Here is a 12,668-nt window from a genome sequence, read left to right as displayed (position 1 = left end):
ACAGGAATCTGAGAAACAGCAACATTTTTAAGCATGTCGAGGTATGTATGTCCTGTCGCAGTGGGCTCCATAAAAAAAAAACAGACAGAAATGGTGCCATTTTTGTTCAGTCCTATCTAGACAATGACTTAAAGTGTGTTCCTTTCATTTTTGATTACTGTGTGGGGGTTTTCAGTATCCTAAATTTGACAATTGTGTCTGTTAATTTTCCTGCACATATGGAAGGTCGCCTCATCATTAAATAACAATGTATCAAGGTAATTAGGATTGCCTTCAACATGTGCATTAACCTCTGCAGCAAACTGATATCATAGGCAGAAATCATCTGGTTTAATAAGATGAAGGAGTTGTAACTTTTATGTATAAATGGAGCCCTTAATAACAATGTTGTGACCAGTGGAATGAAGAATTTGCAGTTTGTAATTAGCCCGCCTAATTGACTTTACAGGACTGGCAGAGAATGCATCATGTACATAATCCACTTTTGGTTACCTTTTTAGCCTGAAATCTTTACAAATCATTTCTGGAAGTATTTGAATTTCTAATATGAAATAGGAGAAGTAATTTATGTAAGTTGCAAAACTGTAAAGTTCTCTTTTAGAATTAATAATTGAATTGCAGTGGTTTTGATTTTCTGTTTTGACATTTGCTAATTTGCGTTTCTTTTTGTTTTTGCCAATTGATTTAAAATGCAAAATATTTTTTTATTTTGTTATTAAAATGTCTTCATTATTGTTAATTTTTTTTTTATTTCATAAAATTACTTTTTTATAATTTTTAATAAAATTAATTTATGATTTAATTATTTTTTAATATTGTAATTTTTTTTACAATTTCAGGAGAAGAAAGGAGCATGTTAAAATTATTTGTGGCAAGTTAACAGCTGCATTATTTGTTTTTTTACGTAAGTATATTTTTAAAATCCACGTTTAGTAATTATGTTGCTGTTAAGTACAAAAATTAATATGTAGATGTGTTAAGATTTCTTGAGCTCTGACATTGCTTTCTTCTCTTTTCTCAAAAGTTATATTTCATTTAGTAATATTTTTTATTAAACATTATATTCGCATGTATTATGTTAAAGTTTTGTAATTTCACAGTGAAAAAAATTAAAATGTTCAAATAATTGATTTGGGGAAAAAATTTGTTAATTATGTTTGTAAGTGTGTTTTGTAAAAATGCTTTTGTAAACGTGTTAAAATAAATTTGTTAAAGACACATTTTAATCTTCAATTTTATAGATTGTAAAGGATTGGATTTGTTGCTAGCCTAGTTGTTAATATTCTATATTATAGCTTGTTTGATTGCCTTTTTTTTTGTAAATATCTAAGAGTAAGATTACTTTAAGAGCTAAATTTGCTTATTAAAATTCAGTGTACTATTTTAGGGTAGACCATATGTAACATAAATCAGGTAGTTATTACAATTAATTGCTTAATTAAAACAGTTCATTATTTCTGATAAAATTGATCCTATCAAATGTAGACTTTAATTATTTTTTTTTTATAGACTTTCATATTAATTTCTTTTTAAATATGAACCATGTTGTCACTTGTTTTTATAAGAAAATTACAAAGATAAATGTAGGAATGTAAAATAATTTTATATAATTTATAACCAATTTAGTAACAAAAGAACATTTTTAAAAAAACTATTGTTTTGGTGTGGGTTTTTTTTTTATTAATCATTGTAAGAGAAAATTATTTTTATCTACACATATTTTAAATCAGCAAGTTTTTTTATATTTATAATCTACATAAATATATCTGTACACTGCCAAAAACTATCTTTCACAAGAGGATGTGAATCCACTTTTAAGTAATTTAAAAAAAAATTAAACCTAGGATATTGATAAATGCAAAAAGACATTGGAAAACAGTCGTCATTCAAGGAACATATATATTTAAATATTGTAAACTTTTCTTTGTAGAAAATCAGTGTACCTAACATGTTTACAAGTGTAGGAGTATAGAAAGAGGCAAAAGGGGTCCATATGGTCAGTGAAAGGATTAAGAAAGAATAGATGAAACCCCTTTGTGAAAAGAGCTGATTCATATAAAATGCAGCTTTCAGTGTTTTTATCCTTTATTTTAAAGGTCTTGCATTTCTTATATCTAGCCTTACTTAATAGGTGAAAATAAAAAAAATATTCTTGTTTGTAAAATTTTAACATTTTCCAATGTGTAATTAATTGAATTTTAAGAAAGATTAGAAACCCATATCATAATTTTTTTAATATTTAATCAGTTTTATATTCTTCTTAGGTAAGTTAATCTGTTTGGGAAAATTTCAACTTTCTTGATTATTGGAAAAATATTCTTTTTTATCCTTGTGTTATATCATTTGTGATAAGTTAAGGTTATATAATTTGGTTATAAACAAGTTATATCCACATAATTTTGGAGGACTTGTGTTCATAGAAGTACTAGTTTTATTTCTAAATGTTCCTTTTATTTTGATAAACAGTGTAAGTTAATTTATTCAGTGGTATTAGTAATTAGCCTTTCAGTATGAATTTTTAATCAAACTTCTCTCTTTTTTGTTTTCATTATATAATATAATATATTATAATTTAAAATACTATTCTTATTTTTCAGAACTTCTTTTAACAATTATATTTTATAGCTCTTAAAAGTTTTGTTTAATTCTGCAAAAAATTTTTAATTTTATTTAACATTTTTAGATACTTTTAAGTACTTCTACTATATCCAAAAATAGTATTAAATTTTAGATAAAATTTCCTCAAATGAAATTAGCGTACCTGTCTTAGGTTAATATTATATTGTATGTAGTTGTTAAACTAAATATGATATTTAGTTTAATATACTAGAGGCCTGTTAAAGCCAGAATTTAAGCTGTGCCAAGAATTCCATAAAAAGAACCGTATTATATTTTAACAGTTTATTTCAGTTACCATTTACCATAGCTCTTTATTTGTATTTATAAAATGAAGTATATAGAATTTTAATAAGAGAGTTATTATTTGACAATAATTATTACTGCATATGTGTATATGTTATTTAATAGTTTCCCTTTAATAAAATTTTAATAGGTTTTTTAATAATGGATTATAAACTTCATTGAAGACTAATTAGTTTATCAATTTACTGTGTTCTACTTTGTAAACAACTGCATTTCCTGCCTTGTTTTTATTGGTACATTATGCTGATAATCTACATTGTGTTTTGTATTATAATCTATTTTACGTTATGACTTGTTTTATCACCATGATCTCCCAGAAAATTTATAGCTTTTTTATGTATTTTTTTATCAGTCTTGCATCAGCTTTTATTGTTTGTATTTGTACTTCAAAAATGAATTGTGTACTGTTTAATTGTAAATGAGTGATATCCAAGAGTAAAAAGATAAAGATGAATTGATTTAGAAAATTAAAATGGATTTTGAAGTTAAGTTAGCAATGGTTAAAGGTACAAAAAAATAGATAAAGCCTACAAAGCTACACTATTAAAGGATCTTAGGTTCCCCCTGTTGATTGTTAAATAAAAACCTAATTAGGGAATTTTAGATGGTGCATGTTGTTTTTGGTTTATTGAGCAGTGCAATTTAGGGCTATATATTAATCTAAAAATAAAAGAGAAAGCATTACCTTTAAATCTCACATTAATTATTTAAAAAATTTATTAGCAGTGGTAGTTACTTTTAAGATTTAAAAAAAAAACGCTGTGAGGTCGATATGTTAGCTATTTGCTGTAAAAAGTTGATTACTGCAACTTGAGGTGATAAAAGTAAAAAAGTGCTCAAGATGATTAATTGTTAAAATATGTTTCATTCAAAAATAATAAAATGAAAAACACAACAAAGATGCACTAATTAAGCTAACGTTTTCACTCATCTGATTCTCTTTTCAGTACAATTAAGTCAGTTTAGAGTCTATTGTCTGCAATTTATACATCGATTAACATTATTTTGTCAAAAAATAACTTTTAACTGTTACAAAAAATACATTTTATTCTTTCAACTCATTCTAATTTTACATTTGTATATGTACTTAAATTTAGTCTCCCATTAATTTGTTTTTTATTAGTTTACATGCTTTGTATTATAATGTTCTCTATTAATTTTGGTCAGATTATGATTTTAATCTTTTGATCAAACTGTAATATTACAATCTTTTTATTTAAGGATATTCTATGGATCATATATTGGACACTATGTTAAAAACAAGACTGATGGCAAAATCTTCAAATGAAATCAGCGCACCTGTATTAGGGTAATATTATTACATTAGTTTCTTATGCATTATATTTAGTTCTATTTCCTTATTTTGAATAATACAAATTTATGAGAAGATTTTTTCTGTAAAATTGTTTTAAGAATAACTGCTATGTATACCGTAAAAGCAGGGAATACATAGTGATTGATTGTATATAGTTTTTTCTGTTAATTGACAAATAGCTTTGCATGATGTGAAATCTGTCTATACTGAGTCCTGTTTAAACCAGAATTTTGGCTATGCCAGGAATTACTAATTTTATACTTCATAATTTGTATGTAAGGCATGGCATTTTTCATTTGTTACAAATTCCCTTTTCAATATTCAAATACACGCTTTTCAGAGCGTCTGTGTAATTTCATCAACCAATAAATAAATAAAATAAATATTTTTCAATACTTACATATAATTTTTTCTTAAGGAATTTATTAGCAAGAATTTTTCTAATAGATTAATAGTTTTTTCCTGTACATTTTTTGTTATATTTACTGTGTAAGCAGGAGTATGCTTAACTATTGCTAGAATTCTTTTTGCTTATAGAAGAGAAAAATACTATATTTTTTTTTTTAAGTAGTAGATTTACACAAATAATAATAACCAATTGGAAAAGAAATAGCTCATGTTTATTGCTATAATACGAGGGTCTTCCAAAATTCTCGGTCTGACAAAGAAGATTTTTTTTTTTTAATTTTCGGCATAGTCACCTTGCAATTCAATATATTTAGTATAATAGGCAGTAGAAGGCCTACAGAAAATTGGGGGTGTTCAGGTGGTTTATGAAGGTGATGGCTGATTAAAAAAAAAGCAGAAATTATGTTTTCCTGATATTTCAAACTGAAATTAAATACTTACTACACTAGTACAAAAAATTAAAGGGACACATATTTTATTAGAAAGAGACAAATAAAAAAATTAAAGCTTGAATTCTCTGCTTTTTGACAGTATACTTCAGATTTCAAAAATCATCAAATTAAAATAAAAAGAAAGTCATTGAGAAGAAAAGTTTTAAAAATTTTTAAGTTTTTCTTTGTGTTTAATTGAGCTCATGGGGGAAATGACATTTTTTCAGTAAACTGTATTAAAATCATTTAAAAGCTTAAGACTAGCTTTAGTTTCTTTTTTGTATGTCTACGATTTTTCTGAACCGAAATATTCCACTTTAAAGAGAAAGGGCCACGTTTGTTTTTAATGCTGCGTATCTCCCAATCTAAGCAACGTATTGATACAAATAAATATGGGAAAATACTTCCAGATATGATTAGATATGTGTTTTAATTGCTCTCATTTAAAATGTAAGTTTCAACTCAGAAATAGAATATGCCACGTTTAAAAACAATAATTGCAATTGCAGTTTTTAAGAGCTCATCTTAAAAACAGCAATTGAAATTATTATTTTTAACAGATAAGTTTAAAAATTGTGGGGGTGCTAGAAAATTTTTGATTCTCAATGTGGACAGTGAGCGAAAGAGTTTAGAATCAATGATTTAAAGAATCACACTTGACAAACATAATTATTCAGTCGTACTTGCCCCATCTCTTGTCAGGATGTGAACTTTACAAATACTTCGCTGGTATTTATATACTATACTTTCCTAGTATATTTGTGCCAGCATACCATCTATCTACAAGGCGTTTCATAATGTTCGTCGGAGTTTCGAAAATTCATTAACAAAAAACTATTTCACTCATAAGAATAAAACAAGTATTCTGCAAAAGAGTACTTCAAATAGTTTTTTCCACATATACTAGACAGTTTATTAAACCATTTGCTCACTAGGCGTCGACAGTAAAGAAAATTGCTGCCACGGGAAGCGAGAAGTCGTATTGTGTGTTAGAATTTCACTTGTCAAAGTCAGTAATTTCTGTGCAACGTGTGTTTCAGTTGAAATTTCATAAGGAGCCACCAAATGACAATTCAATTCGTGCATGGTATAAACAATTCAACAACTGGTTGCTTGTGCAAGCGAAAATCAACTGGTCGTCCATCAACCTCAGAAGTCAATGTCGAACGTGTGCGTGCAAGTTTCATTCACAGCTCGTCAAAATCGACTGCGGCTGCAGGCAGAGAATTAGGAATTCCGAAAACAACAGTGTGGATAGTCTCTGTGAACATTTATTATGCAAACCATACCATCTTTAATTAATCCAGCGTCTTTCTGATGGAGATAAAACACGTAGGCTCGATTTTTATTTTTTCCAATTACAGGAATAAATGTTGTTAGATGAAGGTTTTCTAAACAAGATAATTTTCAGCGATGAAACTACTTTCCATATTAGCGGCAAAGTAAACCGTCATAACATGTGAGTTTGGGGAACTGAAAACCCACATGTTTATGTGGAACACATTCGGGATTCTCTGAAAGTAAACGTTTTTTGTGCGATCTCTTGTGAGGCAGTGTATGGGCCGTTCTTTTTTATGGAAACGACAGTAACCAGCATCATGCTGGTTACTGTCGTTTCCATATGTAACAATATACCTGGATATGTAACAATTATGGCATATGCCTCAGCTACTCAACGACTTCATTTTCCAGCAAGATGGTTGTCCTGCCCATTTTCATAACGAGGTTCGACAGTACCTTAGCACAACATTACCTTGGTGCTGGATAGGACGTGCATTTGAAGGAAGAAATCACCAGACCTCACGCCATGTGATTTCTTTCTCTGGGGTTACGTGAAAGATAAGGTGTTTATCCCACCAATGCCGCACGATATCGCTGAGCTAAAGGATCGCATAATCAATGCAATCAACTCTATCGAAAATGACATGTTAGAATGAGTTTGGCAAGAGCTAGACTTTCATGTTGATGTGTGCCGTGTCACCAGAGGAGCACATATTGAACATTTATAGATTTTAACAAAAACTGTTTGAGTCCCTGCATCACCTCATACACCTTTCATTTAGGTAAGTGAAATACTTTTTTTGTACTGAATTTTTGTAACTCCTAAGAACATTATGAAATGCCCTGTATGAATATATATATATATAATACAAATAATATAGGATCTTGCATTTAGCAAAAATACAACTGTAAGAAATCATCAAAAAAATATGTTGTTTCTATTCGTACTACTGTAAGAAATTTGTGAAGATTTCACAAACCTATTTTCAGACTTTGTGTATTTATGTGATTTAGTATGTACAACAAGGAATTTGAAAGAAAATGAAATATTTAATTATTAATTGAATCTCAGTTGTATACCTAAATTAGTTACACAATTGTTCTATTTAAGATATCTTAACAGTGCTAGGATATGTTGTTTTTTTTTCATTAGCTTATGTAATAGGATATTTTTATATGTCTAAATTTTACCCATCACTTGAATAATAGTGTAGGTTATCCTCAGCTGCAAGTTGACTCTTGAATGGAGACCTTCTTTAATCCTAGGAATTCATACAGTGAAAGAATGTTAATATTTAACAATAATGTTGGATATAATACTATTTGAAAAAGTTAGTTGGTAATAGTTTCACCTTTTATTGGAACTAGTGCCAACTTCAGATTTCAAGTTTCAGTTGTGGTTTATGTATTTCTTTTGAGTCCATGATGTTTCTTGTTATATTAGCTTTAACTATCATGAGATGTTTCTGTGCATAACCGCTCTTTAGCGTGTCATAGTCTTAAGATGCTGGATGCTGTGTGCATCATGCTTTCTTCAATTTGCTATATTTCTTTGGGATAGATGGGATCAGCTGCTAGAATCTCACTCTGCTCGTCTTAAAGAACAACTGAATCACCCGTCTTTAGCAAACCTTGCAAACCTTTATTTACAATGGTATAAAAAGACCATCCATGCATTCAGCACCAATGGGTGTTCATACCCAGCTTTTACTGCACCTTTTAAATTTTGACACCTTCGATTTCCTAACTTATCTCTGTTCATATCCTCCATGGAGTCTTGACCCCATAAATTTTAATTATGACATGACCATATACAATAAAAAATCAACAACTTCTATCATCATCTTTCAGTAAATGTTTTACTAATGTCTCTCAAAGTCAAACCCAGACATAGTACTGTATATAGATGGGTCAAAATAGAATGATACCGTTAGATGCGGATTAGTTAATATGATAGAACCTATATGTTTGGAGTATTAAAAGTGTCCTCACTACTGAATTGTACGCCATCAATAAGGCTTTGAATATCAACCCAGAATACAGTCACATCCTTATTTGTAGTGGTGACTCGGGTAGTGCACTCTGAGCTTTAGAAGATTTGTACTCTTGGCATCCTATTGCCACCAAAATTTATAATGCAATAGCTGAGTTGAACCATCACAACACACATTTGAGTTTCTGCTGGATTCCTAGCTACGTGGGAATCCTGAGTAATGGACGTGCAGATTCTGCTGCTAAAGACGCATGTAGTCAGCTGTCTTTCGCCACTCGTGTGACTACTGATGATATTATTAATTATGTTAAATACACTCTTCAAGGAAGCTGGCAAGCTGACTGGACTGCTGCAGTAAATAATAAACTCCAACACATCAAGCACACTGTGCTTCCATGGTGCTCTTCATACAGGAATAAACATTCAGAGTAGTTACCTTGTTAGGAGGTTGTATGCATTTGCGAATAGAGCACGCTAAACTTTCTCATGGACACCTAATGAATCAGACTAATGGACCCATTTGTGTTCACTGTAACTGCCAACTAATGGTATACCACATCCTTGTGTTATGCGGCATTCCATCATAAATTCAAATTAGGAGCTAACATTTGAGATATTTTAGGAAACAGTACGATGATGTTATCAATATCTTGTTTCTTAACAGACGTGTATCTGTATTTGATATTTATTATAATTTTTTTTTTTTTATTGTATTTGTTGCGGGCAGTGATAACACAAAAGCATTTTTCACCATTCCCAAAAAAATAGGTTTTTTCTGTAGTTAAACTTTGTTTTGTATTGAAATTATGCTGAACAATCTGCTGCTAATCTTACAAGATTTTTTTGAATCCTGTAGCAATTGAGATTTACCTAGGTACAGTTATATTCTCTATTTAAATCATTACCTTAACTTTAGTTATTCAGATTTTTTAATTGATTGTGTAAATTGGGTATGTAGAAGATACAAAGTCTAAAGATGGTATGGGCATTTTAGACTGTCATTTGTTTTTTTAACATTAATGTGAAAAATTATGGTATGATCTTATTTAGTTAATTATTATATTTTCCTTAGAAAAACATAACTGTGTTTTGTTTTCTTTTAATATTAATAAAATATTAACTCTGTTATATTTAAAATTACTACTATAGGATTTATAAAAATCTAATAATGTAATTTGTTTCAGATGTGTTTTGCACGATAAGCCAATTCACCCTTTGTCTGGTATTACATATGTAAGGTATATTCTGGTGTATAAATTATGGAAAAAAGTTGTCAGGGGTGCTGACGAAAGGAGAAGAATAAATAAACAAGCGTGTGAAAACGTGATACCACCTGATGATTTCAGAAAAATCGCTCGTTGCACAATGTTAGATGGGATACTACCTAATATTCCAAAATCACGCACTGATGTTACACAGTTTTATATGCAGGCTAAATTTAGTGTGAAAGATAAAGCCAAAGTATGTATATTTAACAGTATTAGATAGATAAATTTGTTGTTTATTTGTTGCATATGTGTTAGGGGAATTGTTTATATGTTGATTGTTACTATGTAAGACTATATTTTCTGATCATCTGTATTTTTCTTTTGCTCTCTTTCTTTTTCTCTCCATCTCTTCTTGATATCGTGGGAATCATGTTGCTCCCTACATGTTTGCTCCTGTCCAAGAGTTGGAAAAGAAGACAGATTAATAGATAAATATTTACCTGCAAAGTAAATCTTAAGTCCTCTGAAATTAAATTATGCATGTCTGTACATATAAATACAAGGGTTATTTTTTTTTCAAGGTCCAATCGGTCGCGAAATAAAAACCTGCACAAAAATTGGATGAACCTTTGCGCATATGTGTTGTGCAGCGTCTCTAGTATGGCCTTCAATCACGCCGCGTCACAACACGCTGCTAGCATGTAAACATGTCTACAACAATAGCATCTCCCGCCAAGTGTGAAGTGCGTGTGGTAATTCAATTTTTTCAGGCTGAGGGATGTAATGCAGCTGAAATTCATCGACGAATAAGTAATGTGTACGGTGAAACTTCAATGAGTGACAGCAAAGTGTGACAATGGTGCAGGAACTGTGAGGCAGAACTGACAAGCAGGACGTGCAGATGTTCATGATGCAGGTGGTCAGGGAAGGAAGCGAGTGTCAATCAATGATCTCGTTGAGCGAGTGGATGAGGCAATTCGAGAAAATCATCGGTTCACAATTTCTGTATTGAGTGATTCATTTCCTGAAATTTCAAGGTCAGCTCCCTACACCATTGTGAGTGAGAGACTTCAGTACCGCAAACTGTGTACAAGATGGGTTCCCAAGATGCTGTCCGACCATCACAAAACAATGAGAATGGACGTCTCCCTAACATTTCTTCAGCACTACCACAATGAAGGAGCAGATTTTTTAAACAAAATTGTCACAGGGGACGAGACATGGGCACATTTCGAAACTGAAGAAACAAAAGTCTCATTCTCCCAGTAAACCAAAGAAGTTCAAGCTAACCTTCTCCAACAGAAAGTGTATGGCTACTGTGTTCTGGGACTGGAATGGAGTTCTTTTGGTGGAATTCATGGAACGTGGCTAGATCATCACTGCAGCCTCACTGTGTGACTCTTCAACGTCTATGAAGGGCAATTCAGAATAAGCGGAGAGGAATGTTGTCATCAGGCATTGTCTTTCTCCATGACAATGCTCGGCCGCACACTGCAGCTGTAACAAAGAAGCTCCTGCAGCGTTTTCGTTGGGAAGTGTTTGATCACCCAGGCTCCATCCGATTTTCACATCTTTGCTCACATGAAACACTGGCTAGGAGGACAACATTTTGGCACAGACATTGAGCTGCAGACCAGCGTAGAAACATGGCTGAAAACTCAGGCGGCTCCGTTCTATTGCGAGGGTATTGGAAAGTTGGTACCACGCAATGACAAATGTCAATCGGAGTAGCGACTATGTAGAGAAATAGTGTAACTATGTAAGTACTTGTTACAAATAAAAAACTTTTTATTTTCACTGTGGTTTTAATTTTGTGACCGATCGTACCTTGAAAAAAAAATAGCCCACGGATATATTTTTAGCTTATAAGTGGTGTGGCAGTGAATCAGACTTTGGCTACACCCAATACGGTCTACTATTTATGAATTGGGAGAATGAGAATATCACTGTCTTACAGCCCTTGTTTTACCCAATAATTCATAACGGCATCATGGAATGGGCACACCAAGCTTTTGTTGTTGAAGCCAATTACAAAAACCAAATAATAGTTACATGACAACACAGTGAATGTTTTGGAATAATTTTATTAGTTATTGTAACATTCCAGTGCCTTCTGTCTATACAATAAAAACATGGGTAAAAACTTTGAAGAAACTGACTCCACATTAAAATGAAAAAAAAAAAAATCGAAGTGGTTAAAAGTGGGTATACATCTGAAAATGTTACAAGAGTGGAGTACTGGAAAGTGGACTTCTGTAAATATAAACAAAAAAGGATTATTGTTTATCTCTGAAATTTGAGTAGCATTTCTCAGAAAGAAGTTATCATTTTTGTTTTAATTTGTAGTTCTTAATCAGCATGTATAAACCACATAATTCTGTCATTTGTTCTCAGAATTCTCATATATTTTTAGACTGTCCCTTTTCCTCCAGCATTAAAATGTTTGGGGGGGGCTTTTTTTTAAATATTCCTTGAATATTTAAGCTTAATTGCTAACATTTGCATAGTTTTATTTCACTCTTTTATCTACCCATCCGCTTAGCTGTTGGTTACTCATTGTTCACACTTGTATTTTGTCACATAAAGTCTTCCATTGGGTTTATGACAGAAATCATATCATAAAGGTGTTCCAGGATTTCAAGTAGCTGTTTTACATTTATTGGTGTATTATTAATAATCTTGTGTTGTTTTAATTAATCTTCCTGTTCAGATAAGTCCATATTTTTATGTGTAAGGAAAATTATCTATTTAGTAAATTAAAACAAATTCTATGAAGCAGTAAAAAATAAAAATGGCAAAAAGTCCCTGCAAAATAGTTAGGACAATTTCTATTATACCTATACCTTTTCAGAATTGAAGATTTCAGAAAGCTGCTGAAATCTGTGAAAATTTTTCTCAGTAATAAAAAATTATTTAAACTTAATTAGTTAGAGTTGTTTTCTCTAACTATGGTAACAAATGACTATGATTCTCATTAGATATTAATGTTTCTACTCGCTGTGAAGGTATCACTGCTTTTCTGTGAGTCAGCAAGTCAGGTGTCTATTTTGGTGAAGAAGGGAAACAAGCAAGTTTGTTATTTATAAAGGGTATGCTAGTTTTGATTGTGA

At 31.0% G+C, this 12,668-nt stretch overlaps 1 protein-coding gene across 2 annotated transcripts in view; it reads left to right on the top strand.

Moving 5' to 3' along the window:
• The window catches only part of LOC142328997 (uncharacterized), a 100,734-nt gene that overhangs the window by 43,847 nt on the left and 44,219 nt on the right, over positions 1-12,668 (top strand). For both annotated transcript variants that reach the window (XM_075373233.1, XM_075373232.1), the window contains exons 5-7: positions 840-904; positions 4,144-4,231; positions 9,535-9,811. In XM_075373233.1, the coding sequence (XP_075229348.1) occupies positions 840-904; positions 4,144-4,231; positions 9,535-9,811 (430 nt within the window). The remainder of the gene's footprint in view (positions 1-839; positions 905-4,143; positions 4,232-9,534; positions 9,812-12,668) is intronic.

The sequence above is a fragment of the Lycorma delicatula genome, chromosome 8 (genome assembly GCF_047948215.1).
Source record: "Lycorma delicatula isolate Av1 chromosome 8, ASM4794821v1, whole genome shotgun sequence".
In the NCBI taxonomy this organism is placed as follows: domain Eukaryota; kingdom Metazoa; phylum Arthropoda; class Insecta; order Hemiptera; family Fulgoridae; genus Lycorma; species Lycorma delicatula.
This window is presented reverse-complemented; position numbering and strand designations above follow the sequence as displayed.